Source organism: Neolamprologus brichardi, chromosome 3 (assembly GCF_056152115.1).
Source record: "Neolamprologus brichardi isolate AB-2024 chromosome 3, ASM5615211v1, whole genome shotgun sequence".
NCBI lineage: Eukaryota > Metazoa > Chordata > Actinopteri > Cichliformes > Cichlidae > Neolamprologus > Neolamprologus brichardi.
The window spans coordinates 4230234-4249013 of NC_142106.1; the positions used below are offsets into that span (position 1 = coordinate 4230234).

General features: G+C 44.5%; 2 protein-coding genes across 5 annotated transcripts in view; one reads left to right on the forward strand and one right to left on the reverse strand.

The window, feature by feature from the left end:
• LOC148103192 (uncharacterized) overlaps positions 1-11913 on the forward strand; it is a 35295-nt gene extending 23382 nt beyond the window's left edge. For 3 of the 4 annotated variants that reach the window (XM_087838582.1, XM_087838579.1, XM_087838580.1), the window contains 4 exons: positions 25-351; positions 1234-1560; positions 11399-11731; positions 11822-11913. In XM_087838582.1, the coding sequence (XP_087694708.1) occupies positions 25-351; positions 1234-1560; positions 11399-11731; positions 11822-11913 (1079 nt within the window). The remainder of the gene's footprint in view (positions 1-24; positions 352-1233; positions 1561-11398; positions 11732-11821) is intronic. The other variant, XM_087838581.1, reaches the window with a different exon arrangement.
• The window catches only part of LOC102789482 (methylglutaconyl-CoA hydratase, mitochondrial-like), a 674272-nt gene that overhangs the window by 587840 nt on the left and 67652 nt on the right, over positions 1-18780 (reverse strand). The gene's annotated exons all lie outside the window — the stretch shown is intronic.

Genomic DNA, 18780 nt, shown 5'->3' on the forward strand with positions numbered 1-18780 from the left:
TGTTGTGCTTTGTTGTCCTCTCAGTTTACCAGGTGGGGGTGGATTCAGGGGTGGAGTCTGTCCAGCTGATCTGCAAAACCACAGTTTGTCTGCCTAAAGATGCTAAAGTGGAGTGGAAGGATGCAAACAACAGGAAGGTCCACGTGTATGAGAACGGCTCTGACCAGCCTGAAGAACAGGACGATAAATACAAGAACCGAACAAAGATGAAGAGAAACTTACTGGAACCTGGAGACCTCAGTCTGACCCTGAAACACCCCACAGATGGAGACAACTCCACCTACACCTGCACCGTCTACAGCAGGGAGGGAAACATCCTGATGGAGAAACAAGTGGAGCTGAAAGTCAGAGGTCAGTGCTGTAGATACAGGTCAAAATGTGGATTGAGATTAAAAGAGATGCTTTTTATGTAACGCTTTACCTACTGTCAGCTTGAAGGCCTGTGGTACAAATTATTAGAGATAGGTTGATCATATGATTTGAAGCATGAATTAATGTCAGGACGTCTTTGAGCAGTTTTGTATAAATGGGGTAGTGAATCCAGCTGTGATTGTTGATTTTCTATTGAATGGACTTTTTCAAATCCAGCTGTAGGCCTGTGTTTGTGAGCTCATTAACAGCTGTTTATTTAGAGATACGTGGTCCTCACAGGACAGCCACTACAAACATATGATTTTATAGAATATGATGCATTACTGCAGATTCAACACAATAGAAAGGATTTGAAATGAGCTCAGCCTTAAACATGTGCAGCAGTAATATTGATCCATAGAACACTGATGGGAACATTGTTCTGCACAATAAGTACTTTGACTTTTCATACTTTATGTACAATTTGCCAGTACTGCAGTTTTGTGTGTAGTGAGGTGTTTTCATGGTGTTTTCTTGGTGCTTTTACTAAAGGAACGCTTCTATCAAATTCTTCCAAATGTTGTCAAACTGAGCTGTGTGATGAAGTGAGTGTGACAGAAACACTCAGACTGTGTTTCTCTGCTTCATCAAGTCAAATCTGGTCCTCAGAGACTGAATAAAGTCCTGTCCCACTAACAGCAGCTCCAACAGTCTGTTCACTGCTTTCTTCCTGTCAGTCTTCATCTTTCTGCTGCGTCTCCTCTTCACACTGACCACTTTCTATCTAACAGTGAGCTCCCAGTGAAGCAGCAGCATTCAGCCTGTTAGAGTCAACACAAATGTCTCCATCCAAGCTCATGTTGTGCTTTGTTGTCCTCTCAGTCCCCCAGGTGGAGGTGGATTCAGGGGTGGAGTCTGTCCAGCTGCCCTTCAACACCACACTTCACCTGCCTGAAGACGCTAAAGTGGAGTGGATGGACAACAATGATAATAAGGTCCATGTGTTTGAGAACGGCTCTGACCAGCCTGAAAAACAGAGCGAGTTTTATAGAGACAAAACGAAGATGAATGAAAACCTGCTGAAAACTGGAGACCTCAGTCTGACTCTGAAACACCCCTCAGACTATGACAACAGGACCTACACCTGCACCGTCTACAACAGAGAGGGAAATCTCCTGCTGAAGAGAACGGTGGAGCTGAAAGTCCGAGGTCAGTGCTGTAGATACCGGTCAAAATGTGGGTTGAAGTTTTTTCTGTTTCTATTTTGATATTTGGTGGATTTTCATGTGTGTTAAACTGGATGAAAGCAGCTGTGAGTCACTGCAGCAGCTCTACACCTGTGCCAACAACCAACCAACACCTGGGTGGAGTCCCAGCTGAAGCTGAGAGATACTCAGAGATCAGAGACAGAAGCTGCTGTATGTAAGCGTTCTACAGGACGGCTTACACAAACCTGATGTTACTGATGTCTCCTAGATAGATCTCATGGACCAAAGGCCCTATGTGTCATCTTGGCTCCAGCTGAACTAAACCGAGAGTGAATTTGGGCTTTTAGGGAGGGGTGAAAGCAGAGCGCTGTAAAGGAAAGGGCTGTGATTGCTTCCTAACACGTCAATGAGAAGAAAGGAAAGCTTCAGAGCAACATGAATGAAACAAAGTGTTTTGATGATGACTGAAAGCCAAAACTGTCACTGAAATCAGAATTCAGGGGCACAGCCAGAAGACAGAGAACCGTGGAAATAGTGGTCAGCGGGTACTTGATGGAGTGTTTCCTGCTTGCTGGACTCCATATGATATGTTAGCAGAGAGTGTCTGTCTCTTGATTGGTTGAAGTGGAGAACATCTGCTGCAGAAAGATGTCTCCTGGTCCATGGTGGACATAGATGGTTTCTTTCACCCCTCTCTGTCCAGAATGTGAACCTTTGCATCCTCAAAAGTGTGATCTTTGTCCTTGAGATTCAGATGTACAGCTCAGTCTTGTCCTGTCGAGGTGGCTCTTTATGTTTTCCAATGTAAACGTCTGGACATTTCTGGCTGTTAGCACGAATGCTCAATGCAAATCTGGGACTGTCCACCAATTGCTCTTAGAACTGTAGAAGCTTCTCGGATGAGAAGTGAAATGTCTTCAAGAAACTTAAAGAAGTCCAGAAGCTTTTCTTTCAAAGTTTCTTAGACTTTTTGGAATATGCTTTGTGCCCACGTGGATAAGGATGGTGTTGGCCTCTGCACAGGATCGTATTCTGCCCAGAAACTTTTCTAAAATGTTGCAGAGTATGGGCAAAGACAGAGTGCATGTGTTCTGGAATAGCAGTGTTATGTCTAGTTTCTTAGCAGCCAACAAGATGGTGTATTGGTCAGAATACAGGAAGGAGGACAAAAGGGTTCCACTTTGCTTAACTGTTGAAGTCAGCTGTTTTTTTGTCACCTTAATAGACAGTGTTGCCTGCAGTCTGATATAACAAATAAGCTGCCATTAGGGCAACTATATTACAGCAACAGTGGTTAACATAAACTCAAAGATGTCTTATTGTCGCTACCTGTCGCGCTGACCTAGTAGGTGTGGCTGTTACTCTTCTCTTCCTCCTCCTGCCCACTACCTGCTCTGTTCTGCTGCTTGTGCATGGCCGCTGATTTAGACCTTGTGCAATCTACAGCTAAGCGCGGCCTGGTGTGCGCCGCTCCGCCAGGTGAGCTGAATTAGAGCAATCAAGGGCTGGCGTGCCTAGTAGACCTTAAAATGCATGCAGCAGTCATTTGACCCGAGTGCGACATACTGAGAGGACAGCAAACAAGCAATCCACTTTCCACTGTGAGGAAGACTTTGAGCTAGACGGGCTATCGGTTTTTCACCTACCTACCTACCTACCTACCTACCTACCTACCTATCAGCTATCAAACTAGCTGGTCAAAATAAATTTGAGTGAAATTCAAAGTCTGGTCCTTTTCAAGTGTGGGCACCTCACAGACAGAGAACACTTGACAGTGAAAAACCGCCCTGGCCAGTAAAGAAACCGGCCTTGACCAGTGAAGACTCCACAAAAGCTCACCACAAAGACGGAGAAGACTCCACCTGGGGGCCTGGAGGAAATCACAACTTGCCGTTTGCCTGTCCAATCAATAACCAAGAAAGCAGCATGGCTGAGTCCAAGTCACTCGAAGAGCTGAAAATGGAGCGAACCACTGCAAAGAGACTGGACCCACATGGATATGTCTGTAGAGGAGCTGCAGGATTCCTTCAAGAGACTCACAGCAGAGGGCTCCAAAGTGATTGACGTGAATGAGGAGCTTGAGGCTGCCTACATCACGCAGTGTGAAGCAGAGGGCACACCGGAGCTGATGGGCCAACAGAGAGCAGACGTCGAGAAAACGGAGAAAGAATGTGAGCAGAAGTTGAAGGAGGTGAAGCACCTGATCAGAGAGACACTGTGGACATCATATGGTGAAAAAGAACTGACCCTTGCTCTAAAATCAGCAGAAATGGTGTGTAAGAACGTCACATCCACTCAGCCTGATACACCACTGGAGGCATATGATTTTATGCTCCACCATCTGGAAGAACTGGTGAAGAAAGCTAAGCAGGCACACCAGACATGGAACCGCTGGGCTCCACCTGCTGAGGGGCGAGATTGTGATCGTCGACTAATGGAGCTCGAAACCTGCCTTCCAAAGCTGGTGTCAGGGAAGGCAGCCCTGATCAAAGCAGAGAAAATTAGAAGAGATTCCGACCAAGCAATTGTCACAGTCCGCAATGCGGCCCCGGTTGCAGCCATAAAACTGAAAGCCACAGCTTTACCAAAGTTCACCGGCAGCCAGCGTGAGTTCTACGGATGGTGGAAGGAATGGGAGGCTCTGCAAAAGCAAGGTGAACCAACCACGTCCATGGAAGTAAAGAAATTCCAACTTCTCGATAGCCTCGATGATAAAGTGGCCAAAGATCTGCGCCTGTCCACATACACCTCGGCCGATGAGATCTTCAGAGTCCTTGAGAACCGCTATGGAAATCAAGCCACCATCACCATTGAAATCATTGAGGAGCTTCAAGCTATCCCTCCTGTCCGTAGCAACCAGCCTAGAAGAATTAAAGAGCTTATCCACGCAGTTGAAAAGGCCCTCTATGATTGTCTATTGAGAGCAAGCTGCCTGAGTCCCTAAAGAAAGACTGGCTTACCCACGCTGCTGATCCAAAGAATGCAGTGACTCATCAGAACCGGTTTGACAAGCTGCTTGCGTACCTCCAATCTCAAGAGTCCATCTACGAGCAGTTAGACCAGCTGAGGGACATCGACCCTGCCAAGGAGAGAACAAAGTTCCCAATAAAGTACGCCCGTACCAAGTCAGTTAAATCCAGTACTGATCCAGCAGGCTGCATCATCTGTGGGGACCCGAAGCACAAGAGAAAGCGCTACATCTGCAGACGGTTTAGAACCAACACAAAGTTACAGGAGAAAAAAGATGCAGTGCAGCAACTTGGAGCCTGCAAGAGGTGCCTCGAGATCCACGACGAACCCTGCAGAAAGACGACTTACCTGTGTGGAAATCCAGAATGCAAAGACCAGCATCATTACCTTCTTTGTCCCTTGCCACGACCCTTATCACAAAGGCCCAAGTCTGGTCCGGCGAGAGCTGAAGGGAGGAGGAACACAGAGGTTCAAGAAGAGTTCATCTCTAAACTATCGCCAGAGCTAGCGCAGCGGTGTCGAGAAGCTTTCTGCAACGTCTCATCACGAGCCTTCAACTCCGTGGCAGCAGAGAGAGGTCTACTGGAGGAGACTGGTCTAAAAGAGTACCCTGTGATCCTGATGCTCCTTGACGTCATCGCCAATGATGGGCAGAGAATTGGGACACTGATTGATCTAGCATCTGACACAAACTACATAACCCATAAAGCTGCAAGTAAGCTCAACCTTCGCAGTGAAGACGTCATGCTTGTCATCCAGGGTGTCGGAGGTATGAAGGTGTCTGTGGCAACCAAGCGCTACCTTCTCAAGATCCGTGTCAACACCTCAAGAGGAACTTTAAAGCCTCACCAGTTAGTTTGCTATGGTCTTGACAAGATTGCTGAAGTGAAAAGACATGTTCCACCTCAGAAGCTACAGAAGATCTTCCCTGACATCCCTCTCCAAGACCTCATCAGACCCAGAGAGATCCAGCTTCTAATCAGCCATAAAGAAGGCCAGCTGGTGCCCCAAAAGATCCGCTCCATCGGTGACCTGGTTCTCTGGGACGGTCCACTTGGCAAGACAATTGGGGGCACGCATCCAGATCTCTTTGAGGAAGTCACTTTGATGGCCCACACCTCCAAGACTCACTTCGCAAGATCAATGAGAGCTGCTGCATTCAAGTACCAAGAGTTCACTAAAGACCTAGCTTCCTGTCAGCATCCTGATCACCCTGAGACTCTATCCACCACAGCTACCAGCAGCAGAGACTTTCTGAAGTGGTGGAGGTGGGACAGCATCGGAGCCGCTTGCCAGCCGAGATGTGGAGGGTGTCGTTGTGGGAGCTGCCAGCCAGGGGGTAAAGAAATGACGCTCGCAGAAGAGAGGGAGATGGAGATCGTGAGGAATGGCCTGACTTATTCAACTGGAGATGACCACAGCAGTGAACCACATTGGCACGCCAAATACCCATGGGTAGAAGATCCAGCAACCTTGCCAAATAACAGGAAAGCGGTAGAAGCAACATTCATCAGAACTGAGATGAAGCTATCTAAAGAACCTGAATGGAAGTCGGCCTATGCTGCACAAGTTCATGAGATGGTAAACCGCAGAGCTGCAGTGAAGCTGTCCAAAGAAGGCCTGCAGAGTTGGACTGGGCCAGTATGGTATATAAGCCACCTCATCGCGCTAAAATCCACACTCGGTCTCTACCCCAGTGAGGTTGGTGTGGAACAGCAGCCAGAAGTACAGAGGCCTCAGCCTGAATGACATCCTCATCAAAGGTCCTGATGTCCTGAACCCGATAAGAGCTGTCCTGCTGAGGTTCCGAGCTGGTGTCTACTCAGCCCTTGGTGACATCCGCAAGATGTACAACTCTGTCTGGCTGGAAGATCGAGAGGTCCACTTGCACAGATTCTTGTGGCGTGACACAGAAGATGCAGACATAGAAGACTATGCCATAACAAGAGTCAATATTGGAGACAAACCTGCTGGTTGCGTAGCCCAAGTCGCCATGAGAGAAACTGCAAACCTACCTTCATTCAGTCACTTCAAAGAAGAGAAACGTGTGCTGGAAGAAGATGCTTATGTCGATGACATCCTGACATCACACAATGACCTTGACCATCTGAGACGCCTAACAGCCAACATCGAGCACATCCTGAGAGCTGGAGGATTCTACATGAAGCCTTGGGTCTACTCCAGTCAAAGTGGGAGGGAGGAGTCAAAGAAAGAGTTGCCTCGATCAGAGCCAAAGACTATGATCCTGCCAAACCAGCTGACGGAAGATGACAACAAAGCCCTTGGCCTTGGCTACACCATCAATGATGACAAGCTTCATGTCATGGTTGCAGTGAACTTCTCAAAGAAAAGGAGGAAAATGCGCCTTGGTCAAGACCTGCTCAGAGAAGAAGTCAGAGAGCAAACACCTGATCCACACACCAGGCGAGAACTGCTAAGCCAAGTCTCCGGCCTATATGACCCACTCGGTCTTGTGACTCCCGTCAAACAAAAGGGTACCATCCTGGTAAGGAGAGCTTTCCAAGAAGCAAAAGTAAAGCACTGCTTTAAAGACACATGGGATGCAGCCTTGTCTGAAGGTCTCCGAGAAGATGCCATAAAGCTTCTGGAAGAGTATGCTGACCTGAAGAAACTGCATTTCACTAGAGCCCTGACTCCACCAGATCCCTGTGCAGAGCCCAGTGCCATCACGTTCTCTGATGGCAGTGAACATGCATATGGCGCAGTGATGTACCTTCGCTTGAGCTGCAGCCATAGTGTCATCGTGAGACTAGTAGAGTCCAAAGCCAAACTGACGCCTCTCAACCACAAAGGCGATCCTATTAAAGCAGAGATGTGTGGCGCCGTCTTTGCTGCCCGTCTGAAGACCTACTTCCAGAGACACTGCAGAATCCAGGTCAAAAAATGGTACCACCTCGTCGACAGCCAAACAGTCTTGGGTGCAATCCAGCGTGAGAGCTACGGTTTCCAGACCTTCTTCGCAAACCGCGTTGGTGAAATCCAGAGTAGCACTGATGTCCAAGATTGGTGGTGGATTCCCGGGTCAGCAAACATTGCAGACATTCTCACCAGAGGGGCCAGTCCAAATGTCCTAACCGAGGACTCTGAGTGGCAGTCGGGTCCAAAGTTTCTCCAACTTCCTGAAGATGAGTGGCTGAAGAAATCCGCCGGAGAAGTTGCTGCCCAAGCTCGAGAAAAGGTCACAAAGCTACAGAAAAAGACTTTTGTTGCAGTCCTTACCAGACTCCACATCAAGGCAGCTCAGGACTCAGCACACGTAGAGTCGAGAAGACCACTGGCAGGAGAGGCAACCCAACAGCTAATCAACGAAAGGCGATTCAGCAACCTGAGAAGGCTGATTGGGACGGTGGCGTGGGTCTGGAGGGTTGCAAAAAAGTTCATGAGATCCAAGACCAGAGACCAAGAAAAGTGGGAGGTAGTACCATCTTCAGGTGTCCTCACAGTCAGCGAGAGACGAGATGCTTTTCGAGACCTTTGCCTAGCAGCACAAAAGGGCGTCAACTTCCCAAGCACCACAACAGACAGACTAGTCGTTTACAGAGACCAAACAAGTGGACTTCTAGTTTGTGGTGGCAGAATCCAGACCTTCAAAAAAGACCGCAAAGCCGTTCCCCTTCTACCATTCCAAGCCTGGTTATCCACCCTCCTCGCCAGAGAAGCACACAGCGAGGGACATGACGGAGTGGCAGGAACCTTACTGCGGATGAGAATGAAGGCTTGAGTTGTCAGAGGAAGAATTATTGCCCAAAAGGTTGTTGACCAGTGCATCATCTGCAAGAAGGCAAAGGCAAGAACCTGTAAGCAAGTAATGGGAGACTTACCTGAAGAGAGGTCAAATCCTGCTGCACCATTCGAATTCACATCTGTCGACCTGTTTGGACCCTATCATGTGAGGGATGATGTCAAGAGAAGAGTGACCATGAAAGTTTGGGGAGTTGTGTTTTGCTGTATGGCAAGCCGAGCCATTCATGTCGAACTAGCGAGCACACTATCAACAGAGAACTTCCTGCTTGCCTACCAGAGGTTCACCTCTGTCCGAGGCCATCCCCGAAAAATCTGGTCAGATCCTGGCACAAACTTTGTCGGCGCCAAACCTATATTAGAAGAAATGTATGCTTACCTCAGACAGCAAAACAAGGAGTCACTTGAAGAATACTCTGCCAAAAATGAGACCACCTGGGCATGGAAGATTCTTTCTGCTGACTCACCTCACTGAAATGGGGCCGCCGAAGCTGCTGTCAGAGTTACCAAGAGAGCCCTTCATACGCTTGGCAATGCGGAGGCTCTTACCTTCAGTGAGTTTCTGACAGCACTCCAGCTAGCTGCCAACCTTGCAAATGAGAGACCCATTGATGCCAGAATTCAGAGCCGAGAAGATCGCATTGATTACATCACGCCGAATAATCTGTTACTTGGTCGAGCCACACAAAGTGGGGACTTCAAAACTATCGACTTCACAAATTATCCTTTAAAAAGGCTGAAAGAAGTACAAACCATGGTCAACAACTTCTGGAGGTCCTGGAGCCAACTCGCTGGACCAAACCTGTTCATCCGCAGTAAGTGGCATACTGCAGAGAGGAACATTGCTGTTGGAGACATAGTTTGGCTCTGCGACCAAAATGCCCTTAGAGGGCAGTTCAGACTCGCAAAAGTCATCAGCGTGAATCCTGATTCCAGAGGGATTGTTCGAGATGTGCATGTGAGGGTCTCTCCAAGTTCCAGCATTGCAGTCAAGAGTCCAAAATCTGCTACCAGAAGTCCTGAGCTGGGCACCATTTTACATCGGGACATCCGGCGTCTTGTGGTCCTTTTACCGGTGGAAGATCAAGCAAGGGACCAGCCCACCTGAGTGCGATCTTCCAGGCAGTGCTGAGCAAAGATCGAGTGGGAGGTGTCGCGCTGACCTAGTAGGTGTGGCTGTTACTCTTCTCTTCCTCCTCCTGCCCACTACCTGCTCTGTGCTGCTGCTTGTGCATGGCCGCTGATTTAGACCTTGTGCAATCTACAGCTAAGCGCGGCCTGGTGTGCGCCGCTCCGCCAGGTGAGCTGAATTAGAGCAATCAAGGGCTGGCGTGCCTAGTAGACCTTAAAATGCATGCAGCAGTCATTTGACCCAAGTGCGACATACTGAGAGGACAGCAAACAAGCAATCCACTTTCCACTGTGAGGAAGACTTTGAGCTAGACGGGCTATCGGTTTTTCACCTACCTACCTACCTACCTACCTACCTACCTACCTATCAGCTATCAAACTAGCTGGTCAAAATAAATTTGAGTGAAATTCAAAGTCTGGTCTTTTTCAAGTGTGGGCACCTCATAGACAGAGAACACTTGACACTACCCGATCCGTACCGGAAACCCGATCGGTACCCCGCATGCGCAAATCTTACGTCACTTCCTCTCTTTGCCAACATTGCGACATTCAATATATTTGAAAGATAGCGCCCAGTTAGCTCCTAGCATTTCTCCACAGCTCTGCCTCCTTTTCGACTACCGGGACATTTAAACAATGGATAATCCGTTTACAAACAAATTCATGCTTTTCTCCTCAACAGAGAGCGTTCCCCGATTGAACAACAGTGCTGTAAAATAAGAAGAATGGCGCCTAATTACAGAGTTAATAATACAGACTTTGTAATATCTCACATGTAGATTCAGCAGCCAGATAAAGTGTTTACTGACAACTGACAGTGATAGCGGACATCATCATCACTATTCCAACAATCCTCTCCACACAGACAAGCATAAACACACTCGACTATCACTAAATCAAAATTAACACACGTTTGTAATGACGCTAATTCAGTTTACAATAGGGTTCATTTGCTCGGTCAGCAGGTGGCAGTATCCTCTTATACTGGGGAGTAAACTGCCATTAAACGAACAGAAGAAGAAGAAAACCCCTGCACATGCGCTGTACGAATCGGGTAGATCCGATTTGTACAGTCCGACTTTGCACATGCGCAGTAAGGATCAGGGAGTCCTGATCTGTCACTATCTTTTTATTTTTCGTTTTTGTCTACATTATATTGAAATGCTTCATTATTGGAAACATTTTAAGAGATACTTGTTATTCTTAACATCCTAACAGATACTCTGACCTGTAACTATCGTAAAACGCTTTGACCGGAAGTAGACACCTTTCGCGCATGCGGGGTACCGATTGGGTTTCCGGTACGGATTGGGTAGTGACACTTATAAAGAATATTTAAACATCCATCTTTGCATATACATATCAACAACATAATGAACAATAACTGGTGTACTGCATTCATTGTCAATCACTTGAGTTGGGAGTTTTTCCTTGTAATCGGAAGGTTGCCAGTTCGAGCCCCGGCTTGGACAGTCTCGGTCGTTGTGTCCTTGGGCAAGACACTTCACCCGTTGCCTACTGGTGGTGGTCAGAGGGCCCGGTGGCGCCAGTGTCCGGCAGCCTCGCCTCTGTCTGTGCGCCCCAGGGTGGCTGTGGCTACAATGTAGCTGCCATCACCAGTGTGTGGATGTGTGTGTGAATGGGTGGATGACTGAAAGTGTAAAGCGCTTTGGGGTCCTTAGGGACTAGAAAAACGCTTTACAAATACAGGCCATTTACCATCTTATGAGCTGCTATAAGGGCTGCTCCATTCTCAGGATTCTAAATTGGATTATTGAAGCAGTTCCTCTCGGCCTTATTTGCAGCTCCACTCTTGTTTTTGCTCTAATAATTATTTCTCTCCATGAGCTTTTTCTCTGCCTGAAGGAGGCGCCACTCCATCGCTTCATTTAGTGCAGAACAAGAGTCACATGATGCTGCTCTGTGAACACCAATCACACTTTGTACAGCTCATGTTGTGTTTGTTGTCCTCTCAGTCTGTCAGGTGGAGGTGGAGGAGGGGGCAGAGTCTGTCCAGCTGCCCTTCAGAACCACACAAAACCTGCCTGAAGATGCTACAGTAGAGTGGGTACGCTATGACCCTGAACCAGTAATAGATGTCCACGTGTATAAGAACGGCTCTGACCAGCATGAAGAACAGCACCAGGTTTACAGAGACCGAACGAAGATGAATGAAGACCCGCTGAGAACTGGAGACCTCAGTCTGACCCTGAAACATCCCACAGAGAGAGACAGTGGGAAATACATCTGTGGAGTTCAGAGCAAGAACATCTGGATAAGATTCAAAACAGTGCAGTTCAAAGTTAAAGGTTTGTGCTTGTGTGTGTGTGTGTGTGTGTGTGTGTGTGTGTGTGTTTGTGTGTGTGTGTGTCTCTGACTGTGTTGTGTCTCCTCTGCAGGGAGAGTTCAGGTCCAGGATCAAACAGGGGACATCAGGAACAGAAGCAGCTCCATTGATCCGACTCCTCTGATGGCTGATCAATCAGTTTGATCTGTGTGATCTTTGATTATTGATCAGTGATGTCAGAGTGGAGTCAGTGTGATGTTGTTGTTGTGTGTTTGAGACTTTTAGTGTCCATGAAGGTCTCTACTGTCGTAGATCCTCTGAACTGTGACAGAGGTCTCACTCTGGAGGAAACTCTCAGCACTTTCCAGCAGCTCCTCCATCATGGAGGACGTTCCCTCACGGTAACAGGTGGAGGAGAGAGGAGAGGAAGCACAGGTGGATCCTCTGAGGAGCATTCCTGCAAACCACATGATCACATGAGCAGAGGGGCGTGGCCTTCAGTGGTAGTAATAAAGGAACAGTCCACATGTTCCACTTTGAAGGCTCATCACCAACAAAGCAGACCTGTGATCACTTTGACTCAGTGTGATGGATTGTTTGGATTTGTCTTTGTTTCTTTGGCTTTTCTTGTGTGTCTTTGTATGTTGGATAGAGTCATGTGACCTGCCCAGGGACTACACATGGAAATGAGCAGTTTAGCTCAAATCTGGCAGGTTTCCATCTTCTGTTTTTATCCTGATGTCCCTGAACATGAACACTGTCCCTGTCAAATAAATCCAGATACAAAGATCATTAGCATGTCAGCTGCTAACTGCATTGTGTATTTTTATACTGATGTACATCTCCTACACTGAAGTACTCTGTTATAAACTTGGTGCTCAATGACTGAATCTCATTATCATAAACTAAAATTCATATGAATCTCTGCTACACTTATTGCAACATAAATCTGACCATGAGGCCACAGACATTGTGCACAGCAGTCACACACTGTTCTGTACTGTGAATGCACCACATTAATGCAGACTAAACGGTTTATCCTGCACAAAACTATTTTCATGCAACATTCGAACAACAATCACAAAGTAAGTATAAGTATATAAGTACTTATACTTATATATATATATATATAAATATATAAGTAAGTATAAGTTGGTCAGAGGCTGGAGAGAATGAGAGTGCGAGCTGAGCCCAGCACTCAGCACTCCTCCCTCACCACTGGACTCACTGACACCGGTGAGATACCCCTTACACTCGTGAATCTCCAGTGGTCTGTCCTTCTTCTGGGTCCCTCTTTTGTGGCTCCCTTCGGTCTCCGGCCTCCAGGATCCTTGCCAGCCCTGTGGTCGCCGAGACCTCCAAAGGGAACAAAACACCTTTTCCTATGCCTCCCTAACTGATCATGTTTGGGACTCTTTAATCAAAAGCATGATCCTAATTACCCTTATCTTATCATCAGCATCCTGCACACAAAACTGTGGCTGCTGCAAGTGCCTTAACTCTGATCTAAAAGTCACCTTTCACAATAGATCACAAGAGAATCATTATAAGCGCCTATTCTACTGAAAGATCAGAGAGAAAACCATTTTAATCAATTAAGTTTGAGCATATAAGCAATTACTCATGCGTGAATTTCATCATAGCTAAAAGTTGTCTAGAAACAAGTCCTGTGTGTTAACACTAACTTCATTTTAAAACTCACATTTCCTGTGTCATAACCTGTTCTTGATATAGCATTTTTATTTCATTTTGCTCCTTTTAATGTAACAATACCTTCTCATTATACTTTATCAGACCTAACCAAAATATATGCGTTTCTAGATTCTACATGTTTGTAAGCATGTGCGGCCTTCTATGCTCTAAGTCTCTTACACAATAGATTGTCTGGACATCGCACCAAACAAAGCTTAAGACCTTCTGTAGACCAAGCAACAACTTCGAATGAGCACAATCGCAATGTGTAGACAAAATCATTTCTACGTATATAATCTTCAATGTTATTCATCTGGGTCAGCGACATTTTTAACATCCTCTTCAGAAGCTCTCTCCTCTACCCTAAAAATAAATCTATGTAATATCTGTTTGTGTAAGCCTACATTATAACCACTTCTTCTAGAAATCAAAAAGAAATCAAACATTTTCTACTCCTACAATCTTCACTAGTTTCCCCAAAGCATATCTTTTATTCCCACAGTTTCCCTTTAAGTTTTGTACACTGCTTCTTATAAACACCGGCATTTTATCTTCTAAACAGGATTCAGTTCATTTTAATCCTTTAACCTTGACATAAAAAATAACAATTTCTGCCTCAGTTTTACCATATCTAAATTATCAAAAACCCCAAAAGTTATAACATAATCCTAAAACCCATTTCAAATTAAACCTTAACTCCCTCTCTTTGACACATCTCATGTGTCAAACTCAAAATGCTTCACCCAAGCTTAGGAAATTAAAAGAAAAAGGTTAGTCATATCATCTCTCAAAACACCTCCGCCATCCTCCTCTCAGGTATATGTGCTCTGGCCCTGCAAACCTGTGTTTAAGGAATGAAATCAATGTAATCATCATGTCACGTCTTTTCAAACTCCTGGCTCCATCCAGAGCCTGCATCCTTGGAACTTGCTAAAAACAAAACCTGAACTTCACATTTCATACTCAGTTTTCCCCACTTATGATCCAATCTGTGTGATAAAAAAATAAACTTAAAACAGAACAGTTATCAGTCATGTGTTTCTTCAGTTAATGGTAACATGAGTTATATCAAAAAATGTTTCCCCTTTAGCATTTGGCATTCTCCCACCAATATAATGTAATAAATTTCAGCAAGTAATCCTCCTCAGTCACTGCTCTGTTTCCTCACTTGAAAGCCTCAGTCACACAGACACACAGGAAGCCTCTTCATCATCACTCACTCCAGCTAATTTGCATACTGAGTCATATCTCAAGAAATTGCCGTAACAAGAGAAATATATGTTTAAACATTACCACATTATTGAATTACTTTCATTTTCTTTCTATAATAATCACTTGCTTTGATCACTCAGTACAAGAGCACTCCTAAGTCACTCTTATAAAAACTACTTTAATCACTTTTCTTTTATTTTCCATACCTCACTCCCTTTGTCATATAGCTTTGTTGAGTTATTCCTCAACTTCAAGCTTTAAGTGTATTTTATCAAACATTCACACCATTTTAACACTCATACAAGTAGCAAGCTGATTTTCATTGCGTATGTTTATGTTCTTAGCCAGGTTTAATCAATGCCTATGCATTAATCTTCATGAGCTTGTCCTTGTAAGGTTAATGCATTTTCTGCTTATGTATGTGATTTTGCACATGTTGCTTTTTGCAGTGTTTCAGACTCCTTCACAATTCTCCACTTAAGCAGTCAGTTTTCTCTTTCCCAAATTTGCTAACCCAAATTTTGATTTCCCACCTGAAATAACAGCATTCCTGGTCCTCAGCCAGGAGTCAGGGCTTGCTTGTGAGGTTCAGGAACACATGGCGCTGTGAACAATTCAACCAGAAACTTGCCTTAACATGTCCAGTGATGTTAACCTATAACTTTCTTCCGACCGCTGCATGTGGAAAATTGATCCAGGTCTGCTTTGCCCCTGAAAATAACACAACTGAGACATTTTCATTATTATCATGAGTGCTTAAACGACCCGTTTTTTCTCTCTCTGGTCAGAAATACCAACTTATGACATGTATGTAAGCATGTTCTTCATTGGTTACATGATATCTGGTCATGTTAATGGAGTGTAAGCTGCTTTCTTCATTGCATCTGTAGGTTATAATCAGGTTTAATTCATGCATCTTTTCACTGAGTTCTGAATTCAAACTATCTCACTTCTGATTCTTTCCAAAAATAATTTCACATCTAACAATTTGTTACATTTGTTTTCTATTTTTTGTTTACCTCTTTGTTGTGATCTGGGGGACATCTCTAAACCATCATGAGTTCCGGCTTAAATTTCAACCCAATTATATCCTGTATTCTCGCAGTCGAACTCGTCTGGGCTTCACCTCTCACTGGTCCCTGTCCTTCTCTCCACAGTGTCCTGTATTGTCTTGAAATCTCCAGTAAACACAATCCCAAGTCAACTGTTTTCTTCTTCTCTGTTTCTTCTCCGTTGATCTTTTCAGTATTTTCCTTCTAGATCAAGTCCCAGCCTGGCAAAATATCACATTCAATGCCTTCAGACAGTCATGTCACACTGTTCTTACCAGCCTGCAGTTCACCGTGCATGTTTTCATCATTCGGTTTCTTTCATGCTGCTGCTGGAGTCGTCAGTGTTGTTTCAGTGGCACTGCCTTTTGCCTGATGTTAATTCTTCAAGTCCACGATGTTCTGTCGGTCTTCATCAGGAAATTAACTGTCCTTTACGCTTCTTCTCAGGATGGGGACAAAGTGAGAGGTCAAGCTGTAACATTTTAGCCAAAACCTGGCCTGTTTTTCCCAATTCTGTTAATCTATCCTTTTGCCGCTGTACTCAAGGTTCCAGGTTGAGAGAAGTCCACCTGTATTGACACACTAAAGCATACATACTTTTCTTAAAACCTCCATTTGCTTCATCTGCCTAGAGTTTAACTCGTCTGTCTCTCTTCTCTGGGTGCTCACTTGTCACAGTGAGTTTCCCTTTTATGGGCATGTAGAGTTCCTGTCCACACACCTTCCTTTCACACACACAGCTGCTCAGAGCCATATTTTCTGTTTCTCTTTCTTATTTTACAGCCTAATCAAACTCTTTAGTTCTATTAAGTCTTGATCTAAAAACAATGCACCCTTATTTCACGTACACACTTTTAACTATATTAAATTCTTTGCATTTGTCAGCATTCACATCACAGTCTTCAGCGTGCTCAACAGAGCTCTTTTCAGACACACACCGCCTTTTCTCTCAAACTTCCACTTTTTCACTCACTCTACTATCAACTTTCGTAGTGTTATTATTACTTATTTATTATTTTTGTACAAATCACACCCAATCACTCAAAACCTACTACTCACAGCATTCACACACTTAAACTGTGACAGGAGTTGAGGAATATAACTCAAAATACGCTTTCCTGAGAGTATTTTATCAGACATGCTTTTCATAATCAGAAAGAGCAAGTCAAAGAAAAACAATTGAAACCTCTATTAATTCTCACAGCACACACATAAAATGGAAAAAATAAAACACACCAGCATTTATTGCTGATGATAGGTTACTACTGAAAGTAATGTGTTAGTCTTAAGCATATACAATGCACTCAATATATTTATATATATATCAAAACTCAGTCAATTACTATACATCCACTACAGCAACTCAAAACTTTATTTATAACCCTCTAACAAACATAAATGGCATCTTAAACACACATTCGACAATGTTTTCAGCAGTATTTGTAAAACCAACTATGGTTTAAACAGTTCACTGCTTACTAATTTTCACACACACACAGTCACCAGACTGACAGTCTCCTTTCACACAGAGATCTCTTATTTTATATTACAAAGATGTCTTATATTTACAACCACTCTCAGGCCTGACATTTCAACACCTACACAATTTCGACAAATTTACTATAACCGTTTAAACGGATAAAACCCTGTTTTTTTGCGATCAATTCACCATTATCAGACTCTAACTGTTTCTGGTCTAATCTCTAACATCCCTAAGTTAATTTAAAAGTCTCCAAGACCCGAGGACGCACCTCTGCTACCCAAAAAAGCGCAGACAAAGAGACTCAAACTCTTAGCTTATTTAGTGTCCCAATTCTCCACAGCAGCCAAACTGGACTATCCCTCTTTTTAAAGAGGACAAAGCCTACGCGTCCGTGGCTTTGGCAAGCGTCACCTCTGAACTATGCGCTCCCTAGCAGCCGCACTGCCATTCTTGAAAAATTTATAATAATGTGAAACAACAATCAACACCTCAGAAAAAGTGTATGACTGACGCAGATCTAACCTGATGACCAATGGGGACTTTAACCCACAAAATGACCAATTCCCTAACTTTCCTACTTGGGACTCCAACCCAATTTCACTGTTTTCCTTTTCCTTAGGACTCCAACCCAGTACTGTAACTTACAAACTTCCATTATCATTACTTCAACTTTGAAACCTCATGAGATTTTCACCAAAATCAAAACAGACATTTACCGGCCAGACTTTTGACCACTTCGCCTTGGGCATTTTTAATCTGTAGCTCTGCTCTAAAAGAACGTACGTACCTGGGCCCGCCTACTACACTCGCAAAGGTAAAATGATTGTCTAGAATCCAAAGTGTATCACATCTCAGGAAAAAAAGCACCAAAATAAAGCACCGAAATGTGCGCTGCCTTTCGGTCTGGTTACTACCGTTTATGTCAGAACCGGTGCCATCATGGCACCGGACACCGGTACCCATCCCTAGTTGTGATCAGTGTTTACTCAAAAAAGTAAAGTAAAAAAGTTATTACACATATTACACAGAAGACTTTTATCAAAAGTAATGCAGTATGTTACTTAAAAGGAGACTTTTGTGTCAAGGCTGAAGTGGATCAGTGTCACACTGGAAAAACACCAGGCGAGGCTTTTCTGCAGCCAGGTGAGCCAGATGAACAGGTTAAATAGATGTGGTGGGCGTGGCTTTTTTAAAAGGAAAAACTAAAATAAATATGTTTTCATTGGGGTTATTCCTTGTGACTAATTTCTTAGTATAATAAACGTATGTCTTTACTTTAGAAGTACAGATCCTAGTGTTAAAAATACATTGCAGAGGCTGACTTTGCCTCTAAACAATAAATATGTGCAGTCAGGGGGTAATGTGGATTCAGCAGGCGGGGGAACCTAAAATTAGCTGTAATGTCTCAGTGGAAAAGAATTTAAACTCACAATAATTTCTATTGAGAGCTTCAGTAGATTTTCATAGTGTTCATGAGTTGTTCTGTCCGTTTACTGGCTGCACACCGTTTATACTGTCTGTTTTCTACATGGTATAAAGTTGCTATGAAGGGGGAATTCAGTCAGGGAATCCCAGCATCATCAGCTAAAGTTCATATCAATCTCTGCTACATTTGATGTAAGCTAACTGTGA